The 16910-nt window shown below is 41.1% G+C and overlaps 1 protein-coding gene across 13 annotated transcripts in view; it reads right to left on the minus strand.

Moving 5' to 3' along the window:
• phactr1 (phosphatase and actin regulator 1) overlaps nt 1-16910 on the minus strand; it is a 477218-nt gene that overhangs the window by 39747 nt on the left and 420561 nt on the right. For all 13 annotated transcript variants that reach the window (XM_087978667.1, XM_087978668.1, XM_087978665.1 and 10 more), the window contains one exon: nt 15696-15852. In XM_087978667.1, the coding sequence (XP_087834793.1) occupies nt 15696-15852 (157 nt within the window). The remainder of the gene's footprint in view (nt 1-15695; nt 15853-16910) is intronic.

Genomic DNA, 16910 nt, shown 5'->3' on the forward strand with positions numbered 1-16910 from the left:
CTGAGGCCTCAGAATCATCATCCTCATAGGTTAAGAAGGTATCTTCTGGCAAAGCAGAGCTTTTCTCTGCTGGGTTGATGGGTATCCTAGTTGGCATCTATAAGGCACAAAAGTGAGACAATGTTTTGGCCAATGGTTAGAGGTGATGTTCAATGAACAACACTGACAGCAGGGTTACTAGGAGGTATGTAGAATGAACAATGGCTTACTCATTGTGTGGAACCTGGGTGCATCAGCATCTTCCGAGAGAGGTTGTAGTCTTCTCCTGCCAGGGATAGCATTCTCTCCTCATGGGGGGGAGGGGTGGGGGTTCTGAAGGCAGGCACACCCCTCCATCCATCTGGGACCTACTCTGAGCTGTCTTCTCCAAGAAAACAAGGAGGAAGATTGGGTGAGATGAAAGTAGGTAGTACAGCTGTTGGTGCTATTCCAGATGGCCAAAAGGTGTGAGCTGTTCCGAGGGAGTGAGTAGGCAATACAGAGGTCATGCAGGGTTGGTGGTATAGGAGGTTGGAGGGATAAGAGTGAGTGAGGGAAAAGGTTGCTTGCAATAGTGAGAGTGGTAGACTATGAACCTTGATGGGAGGTAGCACAGTAGCAGAGATTACTGAGTTTTGAGAAGATTTGTAGCTCAGGTTGAGGTTTTGGATGTAGGTTTGCTCGCTGAGCTGCAAGGTTCGTTTCCAAACGTTTCGTTACCCTATAGGTAACATCTAGAGTGGGCCTCAGGCTAGTAGGGTAATGAAACGTCTGGAAATGAACCTTGCAGGTCAGCGAGCAAACCCATATCCAAAGTAGCAGAGATAGAGGGAATATGGGGTAGCGGTGAGATGAACTTTGGAGCAGCAGAAAAGGTCACTGAACCTTCTTGTGGCGCTGCTGTCCATATTGCGCAGACTGCACTGAACGTGACCAAGCTGTCAAGTTTCTGGGATCAATCCTTTCTCTACCAAACCTCTGGAAAGAGGAAGTCCTCTTCTGTATCACCCGTCCATTGGGATCTGCTTGTTCCTGTCAGAGAATCGCAGTGCCATCTTCCCCTTCTCCAGCACCTTCACACTGGATGTCTCTCACCAAGCCTCTGGGAGCACATTGGCCTTTTAAAAGTGGCGTGAGTGCCAAGGATGCTGGTTTTTCAGTGGATATCCACTAAGTGATGAATGTTCTAGGAATGTCACATGATAAGATGCGGCTAAAATTGTAAAGTAAGGTGCTGCATTCAGTGCAATTCCACTGGTCAAACTATCAGACTTGAAGCAAAACACACTTTATTCATACACTATAGTTAAAATACAACAAAAGAAAGAATAAACAAAAGAATTAGCTTAACTGTATCTATACTGGAAAACTTAACAGAATAATAGATTATTTTTACGACTAAACAGTAACTATTCCAACATAGCAGCATCCCATAAACACATCCTTGGAAAAACACAAACTCAGGAAAACAGATTGTCTCGTACAGAGCTCCAGTAGCAGGAGAAAAAAACATCAAGAGAAACCTCTGGGGGAGAGGGTAGCAGGGAGAGATGTATTGCAGCTTCCAAACTCTACCACTTAAAACTTAAAAACTGAAACTTCTGGTTCTCTAGGAGCTTGACCTCACTCATTCAGGCTTCAGTCCTGATGAAGGGCTTTTGCCTGAAACGTTGATTTTCCGGCTCCACGATGCTGCCTGACCGGCTGTGCTTTTCCAGTTGCACTCTAATCTAGACTCATTCAGGCTGCTTCTATAGTTCCAACTTCAAACAAAAAAAATCCCAAGGCCTCTCAAACGGTTTACTCTAGTGACTCTGCATAGACTACTCCACACTTCTGCCTTAAATTCTCCCTCAAAAGAAATCAGGACAAAATACACCTTTTAAAGCCACAATATGGTCACATTAGTCACAAGAGATTTCACTAGTACTCACAGCAAAATACCCTGCAAAAAATTTGAAACAATTAACATTGTTTAAAAATGCATCAGATTCAGCCCAATATCTTTAAAGGAAATGATGAGGTTGGGACTTGGTAAAGACAGCTATTGAAGTAGAAGAGAAGGGTGACTTGGGAAATAATTTTCAGTTGGCAGAGTAAGAACAAAAGAGTAAGATTGAACCTAATGTGTTGATATTATGTTCTGACAGGTTTATATAGTTAATCACATCAATCGCTGAAGGCACCAGTGAATATTAATTTAAATATTGCGAGGGTTATCTGTTGTTACTGTGTTCAGGTTGATTTCTTTGTGTGGAGGCTCTGTTGTTTATATTTATTTATTACTTTGAGTAAAGTACGCTGACTACACATTTATGCTACCTACAGTAAATATAGCACACAGGCAGAACTTTAATACAGCATGGAGTAATTTGCAGCTCAGTGAAGGTCATGCTACAAGGCATTGGAGGCATATATTTACATGACATGTCTGATGATGGTTGGAAGAGAGATGGTCATGGGGTAATCAGAATAGCTAGATGCCAGTGGCACTGGGAGATCAGACGGTGTTTGAAGGTTACACAGGAGACAAAGGGGTGAGGAGCAGCAATGGCAGACAAGAGAGAAAAGAAAGGAACACTTATTTAATCTGTTATCTTTAAAATTGATGGGAGGACTAGATTAGCCTTCTGATCTATCTACAGCTTGGTGTGCTAGAACGGGAAGGACAACTTGGTTGTCAGCCAGAAGCAATCAGTCATAATTAGGGAGATGAAATCTGATTTGGCTGAATGAATTTGGAGTTAATTATACTTTGAATGAAAGATCTTGCAGAAATTTCTTGTAAGTGTTAACACTTAGAGAAAGTACATGTAATACACAAAACATTGAATCTCACATGATTTTGTATATGGTAATATGGTAAATTATTTTGGGTATTGACATTTTATTCTTGCTTTCTCAATTATATTGTAGACCCGGCAAATAATAAGGCAGCTCCTGTCATGTTTAACTGGATTATGGTGGCAAACTTTATCAATATTGCAACTTTGCATCAAGGTAACATCCTAGTCATCCTTTAAAGATGTTCAGGGGCACATAGTTATGGGATATGATGAAATGGCTGAGGCATTGAACAAGTATTTTGTCTCAATCTTCACAGTGGAGAACACAAATAAATGTCAGTAATTGACAAAGAGACAAAAGTAGGTAAGGACCTGGAAACAATCATTATCATGGAAGAGGCTATGTTGGGCAAGATAATGAAGCTAAAGATAGATATGTCTCCTGGCCCTAATGGAATGCCTCCCAGGGTACTAAAAGACATGGCAGGAGAAATAGCAATTGCATTTGTGGTAATTTTCCAAAATTTGCTGGACTGTGGGGCATAGAATCATTGAATCCATACAGAGTAGAAACAGGCCATTTGGCCCAACAAGTCCCCACTGACCCTCTGAAGAGTATCCCACCCAGACCCAATCCCCTGCCCTATTACTCTACACATCCCTGGACACTATCGGCAATTTATCATGGCTGATTCACCCAACCTGCACATCTTTGGACTGTTCCAGAAGATAAGAAAACAACAAATGTGACAGCACTGTTTAAAAAAGGCAGTCGACAAAAGGGGGAATTATAGACCGGTTAGCTTAACTTCTGTGCTGGGGAAGATGCTTGAGTCTATTATCAAGGAAAAAATAGCAAAGATTCTAGACAGAAATTATCCCCTTGGGCAGATGCAGCACGGATTCACGAAGGGCAGGTCATGCTTAACTGCTCTTTTGGAATTCTATGAAGACATTATGAACACAGTGGACAACAGGGACCCAGTAGATGTGGTGTACCTAGATTTTCCAAAGGTCTTTGACAAGGTGCCACACAAGAGTCTGCTGCATATGATAAAGATGCATGGTGTTACGGTAAAGTACGAGCATGGATAGAGGATTGTGTGACTAACAGGAAGCAAAGAGTGACGATAAATGAGTGGTATTCTGGTTGTCAATCAGAAACTAGTGTTGTGCCTCAGTGATCAGTGTTGGGACTACAATTATTCACAATTTACATAGATGATTGGAGTTGGGGGCCATGTGTAGTGTGTCAGAGTTTGCAGGTGACACCAGGCAGAGCAAAGTGTGCAGAGGACTGTGAAACTTTGCAGAGGAACATAGATAGTCTAAGTGAGTGCACAAAGGTCTGGCAGATGCAATATAATTTTATTAAATGTGAAGTTATCCATTTTGGTGGGAATAACAATAAAAAGGACTGTTACTTGAATTGTTAAATGTTTCAGTATGTCCTCATGAGTGTCCTCGTACATGAGTCACAGAAGGTTGGTCTGAAGGTACAACGGGTAATTAGGAAGGCAAATCGAATTTTGTCCTTCATTGTTAAAGGCATTGAGTTTAAAAGCAGTAAGGTTATGTTGCAGCTGGTGCTGGTGAGGTAACATCTGGAGTACTGTGTGCAGTTTTAGTCTCCTTACTTGAGAAAGGATGTACTGGCACACTCGAGGGGTTGCAGAGGAGGTTCACTAGGTTGATTCCAGAGTTGACGGGGTTGGCTTATGAGGAGAAACTGAATAGACAGGGATAATTTGCATTGGAATTTAGAAGAATGAGGGGTGTCTTATAGAAACATAAAATTATGAAGGGATTAGATAAGATGGACGTAGAGAGGATATTTCCACTGGTAGGTGAAACTAAGACAAGAAAGCAAAGTCTCAAAATTAGGGGGAGCTGATTTAGGAAGGAACTCCTTCACCCAGAGGGTTGTGACTCTGTGGAATTCTCTGCCCAGTGAAGTAGTTGATAATACTTCAATAAATGTTTTTAAAGTTAAGTTAGATTTTATTTGAACAATAAGGGAATTAAGGGTTATGGTGAGAGGGCAGGTAAGTGGAGCTAAGGCCACAAAAACATCAGCCATGATCTTATTGAATGGCTGAGCAGGATCGAAGGGTCAGGTGGCCCACTCCTGCTCCTAGTTCTTATGTAGTTGTTCACTGGTGGGAGGTCACTCAGGTGACAGTGTTAGAACCCTCTGATTTATCATTAGTTTTATATTTTTAATCTTTTATTCTTCGAGCTATGAACTGGGAATTGTGATCTAAGAATGAATTGTTGACTTGGGTCAAGCTGTAGTAAAAGGGAAAGAAAAGACCAAATAAGTTTTTGTTAGCGAGTTTTGAGAAGATTTGTAGCTCAGGTTGATGTTCTGGATGTAGGTTTGCTTGCTGAGCTGGAAGGTTCATTTCCAGACGTTTTGTCACCATACTAGGTAACATCTTCAGTGAACCTCCAGACAAAGCACTGCTGATGTTTCCTGTTTTCTATTTATATGTTTGCGTTTCCTTGGGTTGATGTCTTATCCTGTGATGACATCATTTCCTATGGTGATGTTATTTCCTGTTCTTTTTCTCCGGGGGTGGTAAATGGGGTGGCAAGTCAATGTGTTTGTTGATAGAGTTCAGGTTGTAATGTCATGCTTCTAAGAATCCACGTGCATGTCTCAGTTTGGCTTGTCCTAGGATGGATGAGTTGTCCCAGTCGAAGTGGTGTCAAACCTTATCTGTATGTAAGGATACTAGTGAGAGAGGGTCATGTCTTTTTGTGGCTAGTTGATGTTCATGTATCCTGATGGCTAGCTTTCTGCCTGTTTGTACAACATAATGTTTGTTACAGTTCTTGCACGGTATTTTGCAAATGACATTAGTTTTGCTTGTTGTCTGTATAGGATCTTTCAAGTTCACTAGCTGCTGTTTTAGTGTGTTGGTGGGTTTGTGGGCTACCATGATGCCAAGGGGTTTGAGTAGTCTGGCAGTCATTTCCAAGATGTCTTTGATGTAGGGGACAGTGGGTAGTGTGTTTTGTCTGCTTGTTTGAGTTTGTTGCTGAGAAATCGACAGACTGTGTTCATTGGGTACCCATTCTTTCTGAATACACGGTATAGGTGATTGTCCTCTGCTCTGCATAGTTCCTCTATGCTGCAGTGTGTGGTGGCTCATTGAAATAATGTTCTGATGTAGCTTCGTTTGTGGATGTTTTATAAAGTCTTCTGTTTGAAATACAAAACAGGTGTCTGGAATTAATTATTCACAAAGTCTTTGATTGGTTATTGAAACATCTGGTTAGGAACCAGTGGAGTAACTACTGGGTGTATTCAACAGTTGAATTTTACCATGTTGAGAACGCAGAGGTAAAAAGGTTAATATGGTTTGGCTGACTGTAAACTCTCCGTCATAGCAACAGCTTGGTAAATGGCAAACTAATAGAAGGTCCAGGTGGACAATGGATTGCCCCTACATACAAAGCAAACTGGAGCAGGGCAAAGCAAATTTGTATTTATATAGCATCTTCTGATATCACCTGGGCATTTCAAAATACTTTACAATCAATCAATTATGAAATACAATCATTGGAAATCCTCACAACAAGTTGGCCGCATCATTGTTAGCCACGGGTGAGGTCCCAGAAGACTGGAGGGTAGTGAATGTTGTGCCTCTATTCAAGAAGGGATGCAAAAGAAAAGCCTGGGAACTATGGACCAGTAAGTTTAACATCTGTGGTGGGTACATTACTGGAGAATATTCTGAGAGATGAGATCGACAGAACTGGCTCGAAGGTGGTGGTGGTGGAGGGTTGCCTTTCAGACTGACAGTGGTTGGTGCTGGGTCCACTGCTTTGCATTATTTATATAAATGATTTAGATGTGAACACAGAAGGAGTTTTACCCATACGAGTAAGTTTGCAGATGACACCAAAATTGGAGATGCAATGGATAGTGAACAAGCTTTCCTCAGATTATAATGGGAACCTGGGCCAATGGTCTGACAAGTGGCAGATGGAGTTTAATTTAGATTGTGAGGTGCTGCATTTTGGAAAAGCAAATCAGGGCAGGACTTTTGCAGATGATACGAAAGTTGGAGGAGTTGTAGACAGTGAGGAAGGACGTGGCAGGTTACAGCGGGATATAGATAAGCTGCAGAACTGGGCAGAAAGGTGGCAAATGGAGTTCAATGTAGCTAAGTGTGAGGTGATTCACTTTGGTAAGAGTAACAAAAAGATGGGGTACTGGGCTAATGGTCGGATACTTGGTAGTGTGGATGAGCAGAGGGATCTTGGTGTCCATGTACACAGATCTCTGAAAGTTGCCACCCAGGTAAATAGTGCGGTGAAGAAGGCATATGGCGTACTGGCTTTTATTGGTAGAGGAATTGAGTTCCGGAGTACTGAGGTCATGTTGCAGTTGTATAAGACTCTGGTGCGGCCGCATCTGGAGTATTGTGTGCAGTTTTGGTCGCCATACTACAGGAAGGATGTGGAGGCACTGGAACGGGTGCCGTACGAGGAAAGGGGTTGTTTTCATTGGAGAAAAGAAGGTTTAGGGGTGACTTGATAGAGGTGTACAAGATGATTAGGGGTTTAGATAGGGTCGACAGTGAGAATCTTTTTCCACATATGGAGTCAGCTATTACAAGGGGGCATAGCTTTAAATTAAGGGGGGGTAGGTATAGGACAGATGTTAGGGGTAGGTTCTTTACTCAGCGAGTCGTGAGTTCGTGGAATGCCCTGACAGTAGCAGTGGTGGACTCTCCCTCATTATGGGCATTTAAGCGGGCATTGGATAGGCATATGGAGGATAGTGGGCTAGTGTAGGTTAGGTGGGCTTGGATCGGCGCAACATCGAGGGCCGAAGGGCCTGTATTGCGCTGTATTCTTCTATGTTCTATGTTCTATGCTCTACACTCTTAAGGAGGTGTTGCTGAACAAAGAGACCTTGGAGTGCAGGTTCATAGCTCCTTGAAAGTGGAGTTGCAGGTAGATAGGATAGTGAAGAAGGAGTTTGGTATGCTTGCCTTTATTTGTCAGAGCATTGAGTACAGGAGTTGGGAGGTCATATTGTGGCTGTACACAACATTCCTATTGGAAGGATGTTGTGAAACTTGAAAGATTTCAGAAAAGATTTACAAGGATGTTGCCAGGGTTGGAGAATTTGAGCTCTCGGGAGAGGCTGAATAGACTGGGGCTGTTTTCCCTGGAGCATCGGAGGCTAAAGGGTGACCTTATAGAGGTATAAAATCATGGGGGGCATGGCTAGGATAAACAGACAAGGTCTTTTACCTGGGTTGGGGGAGTCCAGAACTAGAGGGCATAGATTCAAGGTGAGAGGAGAAAGATATATAAGGGACCTAACGGGTAACTTTTTCACGCAGAGGGCGGTGCATGTATGGAATGAGCTACCAGAAGAAGTGGTGGAGGCTGGTACAATTACAGCATTTAAAAGGCATCTAGATGGGTATATGAGAGTTTAGAGGGTTTAGAGTGATATAGGCCAAGTGCTGGCAAATGGAACTAGATTAGGTTAGGAATCTGGTCAACATGGGCGAATTGGACTGAAGGTTCTTTCTATTACTCTACATGCATTTGGAAAGACAGGATTTGATTAGGAGTGGTCAGCATGGCTTTGTGAGTGGGAGACCATGCCTCACAAATTTGTTAGAGTTTTTTGACGAAGTTACCAGGAAGGTTGCCGAGAGCAGATGGTGGATATAGTCTGTATGGATTTCAGTGATGTCTTTGATAAGGTTCCACATAGTAGGCTGCTCTGGAAGGTTAGATCACATGGAATCCAGGGAAAGCTGGCAAATTGGATACAAAATTGTCTTGAGGGTAATAGTGCAAGTAAGCTTGTTGGACTGAAGGCCTGTGACTAGTGGAGTGCTTTGGTCATTGCTGGGTCCATTGCTGTTTGTTATTTATATTAATGATTTGGTTGAGAATATACAAGGCATGATTAGTAAGTTTGCTTATGCCACTAAAATAGGCGGTATCATGGACAGTGAGGACGGTTATCAGAAATTGCAAAAGGACCTTGATCAGCTGGGGAAGTGGTCCGATGAATGGCAAATGAAGTTTAATGTAGTTAAGTGTAAGGTCTTGCATTTTGGAAAGTCAAATCAAGGTAGGAGTTTCATGATGAATGGTAAGGCCTTAAGGAGTGTAGTGGGACATATGGATCTTGGAGTTCAGGTTCACAGTTCTCTGGAGTGGAGTCACAGGTAGGCAAGGCAGTGAAGAAGGCTTTTGGCACACTGGCCTTAATGAGTCAGGGCATTGAGTATAGAAGTTGGGAAGTTATGTTACAGTTATACAGGATATTGATGACGCTGCACATGCAGTATTGTGTTCAGTTTTGGTCACCTTACTATTGGAAGGATGTTATAAAACTGGAAAGAGTGCAGAAGAAATTTACAAGGATGTTTCCAGGACTCAAAGCTCTAAATTATAGGGACAGGCTAGGATTTTTTCTTTAGGGCATAGGAGACTGAGCGGGAGACATAATAGAATTGTATAAGATCACGAGAGGCGTGGATAGGGTAAATACAGTCTTTTCCCATGACTGGGGAATTGAGGACTAGAGGGCATCAATTTAAGGTTAGAGGGGAAAGATTAAAAGGGAACCTGAGGGGAAGCTTTATGACACAAAGGGTGGTATGCATATGGAATGAGCTGCCAGCGGAAGTGGTTGAAGCAGGTATATTAACAACATTTAAAAGGCATTTGGACAAATACATAGATCGGAAAGGATTAGAATGATATGGGTCAAGTGCAGGAAAATATGGTTAGCGTGGATGGACATTTGGTTGGCATGGATCAGTTTGGGCCAAAGGGCCTGTCTCCGTGCTGTGGAGCTCTATGACTCTGTGACAGAGATGATTAGATTCTTGTTAGGCAAGGGAATCAATCCTTGGAACGTGGAATTCAGAATACAAATAGATACTTATTGAATGTTAGAGCAGGCTTAAAACGCCTGAAGGGCCTGCATTGGCTCCTAATTCAAAATGTCATACATTTGGATAACATCAAATGTCGCTGTGAGATGCTGTATTGTAGTATAGGTACTTTTTACCAACAGTGACTCATCACTGGGTTTCTTCCTGAAAAGTTGATTTAAGTTGATCATTAATTAATTAGCACTAGAGGAGTATTGAAATGCATTAGAATAACTTTTTTTCATTTGGGAAAAGTATTATTATGTATTCAAAACTGAACAAAAATACTGCTTCGAATTCCTTGTGTAATGATCAGTAGTGACATAAGTGCCCAGTGTCTTATTAATTTTAAAAAAAGTTCAACAGCTTTTGCTGAGACAACCTAAACATTCTCATGGTTCTGAATTGCTTTGATTGATCAGACACTTGGTGCAGCTGGAAAGAAAATTAACCACTTTTGTCTATTTAGAACATAGAACATAAAAACGTGACAGCGCAGTACAGGCCCTTCGGCCCTCAATGTTGTGCCGACCTGTGAAATTAATCTGATGTCTATCTAACCTACACCATTCCATTATTATCCATATGTACGTCCAATGTCCATTTGAAAGCCCTTAACATCGGCGAGTCTACTGCTGTTGCAGGCAGGCTGTTCCACGCCATAATATTCTCTGAGTTCAGAAACTATCCCTAATATCGGTCCTAAATCTATCACCTGTCAATTTCAAGGTATGTCCCCTCGTTTTAACCTTCAGCATCTCAGGAAAAGGCTCTCACTGTCCACCCTATCTAACCCTCCTATTATCTTATACGTCTCGATTAAGTCACCTCTCAAACTTCTTCTCTCCAATGAAAACAGCCTCAGTTCCCTTAGCCTTCCCTCATAAGACCTTCCTTCCCTACCAGGTATCATCCTATTAAATCTCCTCTGAACCCTTTCCAAAGCTTCCACATCCTTCCTATAATGCGGTGACCAGAACTGTACACAGTACTCCAGGTGCGACCTTCCTAGTGTCTTGTACAGCTGAAGTATAACCTCATGGCTCCAAAACTCAATCCCCCTACCAATCAATGCCAACACACCACATACCTTCTTAACAAGCCTGGGTGGCAACTTTCAGGGATTTGTGCACCTGGACACCGAGATCTCTCTGTTCATCAACACTGCCAAGAATTATACCATTAGCCCAGTACTCTGCATTCCTGTTACTTCTTTCAAAGTGAACTTGCTCACACTTTTCCACATTAAACTCCATCTGCCACTTGTCAACCCAACTCTGCATCTTATGTATGTCCCTCTGTAACTACAACAACCTTTGTCAGTACCCACAACTCCTTAGTATCATCCACAAGTTTCCTAACCCATCCTTTTAAGCCCACATCCAGATCATTTATACAAATGACAAACAGCAGTAGCCCCAAAACAGATCTTTGCGGCACACCACTGGTAACTGAGGATGAACAGGTCCCATCAACTACCATTTGAATACAATTAATTTTTTATGTTACAAAATTATTACAAACAATTCTAATGAATTCTCCGATAAATTTCAAAAGCTCCAGATCGTATTTTGATTAGCAGTTTTAAGAGGTTATTAAAGGATTATGTGTCTTTAATTAGGTAATTTAATTTGTTTATTTTTATTGCCCATGGATAGCATTTTATTAATTCACTTTTTATGCATGAGAGTTTTTTATGCAAAGTGTGTTTGAATAACAGCTCTATTAGGTTGTTGGAAAATAGAAGTCAAAGTCATGTACATTTTGAAGACATCCTGAGATCTCACCATAACAGATCCTATTTGAGTGCATATAGAGGATAGGTAAGGATATGGAGAGAGCAAATAGGGTCTGAGGGAGCATGGCTGGGGGAATAGTGTATTGGTGGGGTGTTATTGAAAAAATAACAAAGTTGGGAGCTTAGTTGTCATCTCTGACTTACATATCCAGTGTACTTCCATATTCACAATCCTATACTGCATCACAACTTGCAAACTCAACTTCTAACCACCCACGTCTGTCAGAAATGAAAACATGGCAGGAATGGGGGTTGGTGGTACACTGTGGTTTTAGAAGTTGAGATTGGATCCAACTCACATTACTTTGCCACAAACATTTGGGTCAGAAACATGCTTTTAATTATGAGATTGTAATATTTTCTGCCACAGACTGTGTGAAGGTGATTCTATAAATTCTTTTCAAAGAATGAGAAAAAGACTATTAAAAATAAGGCAGTGATTGACCTTAGCTAACTCCCCTTTCATACCTACGTAGCTTTCTTTGTTTAGATTTAATTTCAGATATAATTATCTCACTTTCAAGCTAAATATAACATGCAGTCACATTATGGTCACTTTCCTCTAGAGGCTCTTTTACTTCTAAGTCATTATTTGCTCACTCCAAAATACTAGAACCAGAATAGGCTATTCCCTAATTGATTCATCAACCCATTGACCTAGTAAACTTTCTTGTATACATTCTCCACACTATTATTTTCCCGGTATAATTCAAGATTAAAGTCTTCATGATTGCTATATTACCCATAGTAATTGCATTTCTAATTTCTGGATTTAATGCTGTTATAATGGGGCTTGTAAAAAAATCCCAGCAATGTTTGCTTTCCTTGCTGTATGTTAGTTTAACTTAAACATTTGTTTTGATTTTCAGAGCAAAGATCCAATTTTTCTATTGACTTTTATTTATTCTATTATTTATTATTAATAAATCCATCTTTTCTATCTTGCCCATCTCTTCTACAAGTTTTGCTGGAGTATTTAGATTCCAACCTTGGTCACTTTGCAACAACAATCTCTATAGGAACGTAGGAATAGAAAGTAGGCCATTTAGTCCCCAGAGTGTGCTCCACCATTCAATGAGATCATGGCAGTTCTGTGATCTAATCCATACACTTGCCCTTGAGCCATATCCCTTAACACCTTAGATAAACACTTGTTAAGCAAACTCAGATTTAAAAGTAATAACTCATTCAGTATCCACTGCTACTTGTGGAAGACAGTTCCACACATCTGCCACCCTTTGTGTGTAGAAGTGCTTCCTAACATCTCTCCTGAGTGCTCTGGCCCTAGTTCTCAAACTCTGTCCTCTAGTTCTAGAATCCCCAACCAGTGAAAATTGATTATGTTCCTGTCTTTTCCTGTTAATATCTTGAAGATCAGTCCTTAACCTTACAAATTCTAAAGACTACAGGCCTAATTTGTTTAATTCTCTTCACTGTTAATCCTAGAAGAAAAGGCAACATTCTTGTAAAGCGACATTGTATTCCCCTCCAAATTCAATATATCTTTCCTAAGAAATGGTGCCCTGATTTGCTCAAAACACAGCCACAAATGAGGTTTACACAGAGTTTTGTATCATTACAGTATAAGGTCTGCATCCTTGTACTCCAGTTCATTAGATATAAAGGAGAGCATTTCATTAGCACGCTTGATTATTTTCTGCACCTGTTCATGACATTTTAAAGATCAATGCATCTGAATCCCCAAATCTCTTTTCACATCTAGTGTATTCTTCTGCATACCATCTAAAAATCCAGGTTTTTGCCCATTCACCTATTCTACCAATATCCCTTTGTAATTTTGTGCAATTATCTACACTGTTTACAATGCCACCAAACTTTTGTGTCATCAGCAAATTTGGATATATGACTTCCTGTGCCATCATCTGAGTCATCAATGGCATGGTAGCACAGTGGTCAGCACTGCTGCCTCACAGCGCCGGGGACCCAGGTTCAATTCCCGCATCAGGCAACTGTCTGTACCAATGCTACCAATGACATTCTCCCTGTGTCTGTGTGGGTTTCCTCCAGGTGCTCCAGTTTCCTCCCACTGTCCAATAAATGTGCAGGTTAGGTGAATTGGCCTTGCTAAATTGCCCTTAGTGTTAGGTGAAGGGGTAAATGTAGGGGAATGGGTCTGGGTGGGTTGCTCTTCGGAGGGTCGGTGTGGATTGTTAGGCTGAAGGGCCTGTTACCACACTGTAAGTAATGTGAATAATTGAAGCCCAAACATACATTCTTGAGGGACATCACTGGTCACATCCTGCCAATTTGACAGCGTACTCATTACCCATCGTTTTTGTCACCATGCTTCTCATTCAATGTCCCAGCCATGTTGATAACTGGCCTTCAATTCCCGGAGTTCTTTGTTAACATCAAATGCCTTCAGCAGTCCATATAAACAGTGTCAATAGGCATTCTTAAGGTAGCCATTTCTTCAGAAAATTCAATCATGTAAGATCAAGTATGATCTACCTGTTACGAATCTATTCTGGCTGTCCCTGATTGACTGAATTTTTTCAAGGTGTTCAGCTATCCCATACATTATTTTAGACTTAAACAATTTCCTACCACAGATGTTACACTTGAATGAGGCTTCATAATGGTTATTAAAGGAAGGATATTGATTTCTATGTGTGTAATGAATTCATCTAAATGGTTGCAAATACTTTGCAAATTCAGAAATAATGTTTTTAGCTTTATCCTTCTTCCAAATTTCCCTGATATCACCCTTGTTTTTAATGCTCTTTTAGTTTTGTTACTCTAATTGTCTCTTCCTATATCATTCTGCCCACTTTTACCCAAAATATTGCTTTATTCTCAAGCCTTATTTTCAATTTACCTTTGCAGAATCCTCTCAAACACCCCTATCCCTCCCCACTCCTGCCACCACCTCCTCATTAACCAGTCCTTTATTCGTCTCCAGGGCCAATTATTTTATTAGCCAGACCTTTGATTTGAATCTGGTTTACATGGAGTCTATCCCAAGGGAACTGTCTACTTTCTTCCCCAGTACAGATTTTGGTGCACCATTAAATCAAAAGTCTGACTTCCACACAACTTCTGCAGTCTCCCATTTAATCTAATTTGTTTAAATCAATACTAATTCTGTATAACTCGGGTAACAAGCTACAGATTACTAATTGAAAGGAATCTGAACCCTAACTCGTCATATTCTCTCAGTAGAACACTGTTCCTCATTCTACCAATGACATTGTAGGCACCTACAGATGGATCCTCCCCTCCTGCACTAAATGTTTCTTGAGCTGCCAGGTAGTATGTTTAACCCTGGAACTAAGCAGACAACACAACTTATGATCGTTTCCATGTCTTGGGTCGAAAATGACTAATTTTCCCAATGATGTAAATGGGGTTTAACCCGCATTTTTTTTAAAAGAAAGACCTCTGCCATCATGCAGATATCCTGCTCATCTTCTCAAAAGAGCAGGTTGGGATTGTCACCATAGATTGACAGACAGAAACATAGAACATAGAACATAGAACATAGAAGAATACAGCGCAGTACAGGCCCTTCGGCCCTTGATGTTGCGCCGATCCAAACCCACCTAACCTACACTAGCCCACTATCCACCATATGCCTATCCAATGCCCGCTTAAATGCCCATAATGAGGGAGAGTCCACCACTGCTACTGGCAGGGCATTCCATGAACTCATGACTCGCTGAGTAAAGAACCTACCCCTAACATCTGTCCTATACCTACCCCCCCTTAATTTAAAGCTATGCCCCCTTGTAATAGCTGACTCCATACGTGGAAAAAGATTCTCACTGTCGACCCTATCTAAACCCCTAATCATCTTGTACATAAAAATAAATAGTCAGAAAATAGAACCATTTTGATAGAAAGTAGTGAGGTCAGTGTGACTAAGTCACAAAGACCACTTTAATTGCCCAGTTGTCCAATTTCTGCAGAAGTGTTAAAACATGGTTTTCAAATCTCTGACCATCTGATGCACACTTATTACTGTCAAAGCTCTATACTGGGTGTACTGCAGATACCCAATGCTCCATAAAAATATTGCCATCTGAGGAGTGAGTTATGCTGATATCAATATTGTGGAAAAGTTGAATTACAGTAGCTAACTCATAATACCCATAAGCCTTGAAAACATAAATTACACAAAGCCGGGAGAGGCAAAGTTCACATATTTACTGAAATATAATTGATGGACTTTTTTTTATAACCAACCTTGTCAGCTTTGTTCCAATTTGCTGCCTCATTTCAAGTCTCTCTTCATCTGTCTGCATAGGAATAATATTTTTCTCCTCCAACTCACGCTTTGATGGTCTATTGCTCAATTTTATTGCCAAAGAGTCTTTCCTACAAATCTTTAGTGCTAACGAACCTAGAAATAAATAAAAGAAAATGATGTGGGATCTGGCAAATTATGGAAATACAACACAACAGAGACATGGTAAGAATTGATGTTTTAAAATAATAGTTAAAGAACAAACAATTTACACAACTTTTCTGCTTTTATTAGTTTCTTTCCCTCACAAAGCTACTGACATCTTGCAGTCATGATTTGGAGATGCCGGTGTTGGACTGGGGTGTACAAAGTTAAAAATCACACAACACCAGGTTATAGTCCAACAGGTTTAATTGGAAGCACACTAGCTTTCGGAGCGCCGCTCCTTCATCAGGTGATTGTCAATCACCTGATGAAGGAGCGTCGCTCCGAAAGCTAGTGTGCTTCCAATTAAAACTGTTGGACTATAACCTGGTGTTGTGTGATTTTTAACTTTGGACATCTTGCAGTGTTGTGTTTTATGCTCCCAGGAAAGTTTGACAAGTACGTGCTTCTCATTGGTGAGACTAGACTGTCAGATGCTTGCAGTAGGGTTTGTTGGCAAGCCTAATGTTATTCTCATGCATTGCTTATGCGTGCACCTTTTACCAAGTGGCATGGGACGCTCATTCCAAGCATAAGGTTTGGTGAGCCTGCCCTTGCCTGAGTGCCCTAGTGTTCCACAGGGATCAGTGCTGGAGCCACAGTTGTTTGTGACATACATAAATGATCTGGAAGAGGGCATAGTTGGACTGATCAATAAATTTGCAGATGACACAAAGATTGGTGGAGTAACAGAAAGCATAGGGGACTGTCAAAGAATATAGATGGACTGGAGAGTTGGACACAGAAGTGGCAGATGGAGTTAAATCCAGGCCAATGTAAGGTGACGCATTTTGGGAAGTCTAATTTGGGAAGAGCAAATTATACAGTAAATGGAAGAGTCTTGGGAAAAATGATAAGCAGAGAGATCTAGGAGTTCAGGTCTATTGTACCTTGAAGGTGGCTGCACAGGTGGATCGAGTGGTCAAGAAGGCTTATGATATGCTTGCCTTCATCGGATGGGGTATTGAGTATAAGAGCTGGCACGTCACGTTAAAATTGTACAAGACTTT

The sequence above is a fragment of the Chiloscyllium plagiosum genome, unplaced genomic scaffold, assembly GCF_037043375.1.
Source record: "Chiloscyllium plagiosum isolate Xiang-an unplaced genomic scaffold, Cpla_swu_hap1 HiC_scaffold_34, whole genome shotgun sequence".
Lineage (NCBI taxonomy): Eukaryota > Metazoa > Chordata > Chondrichthyes > Orectolobiformes > Hemiscylliidae > Chiloscyllium > Chiloscyllium plagiosum.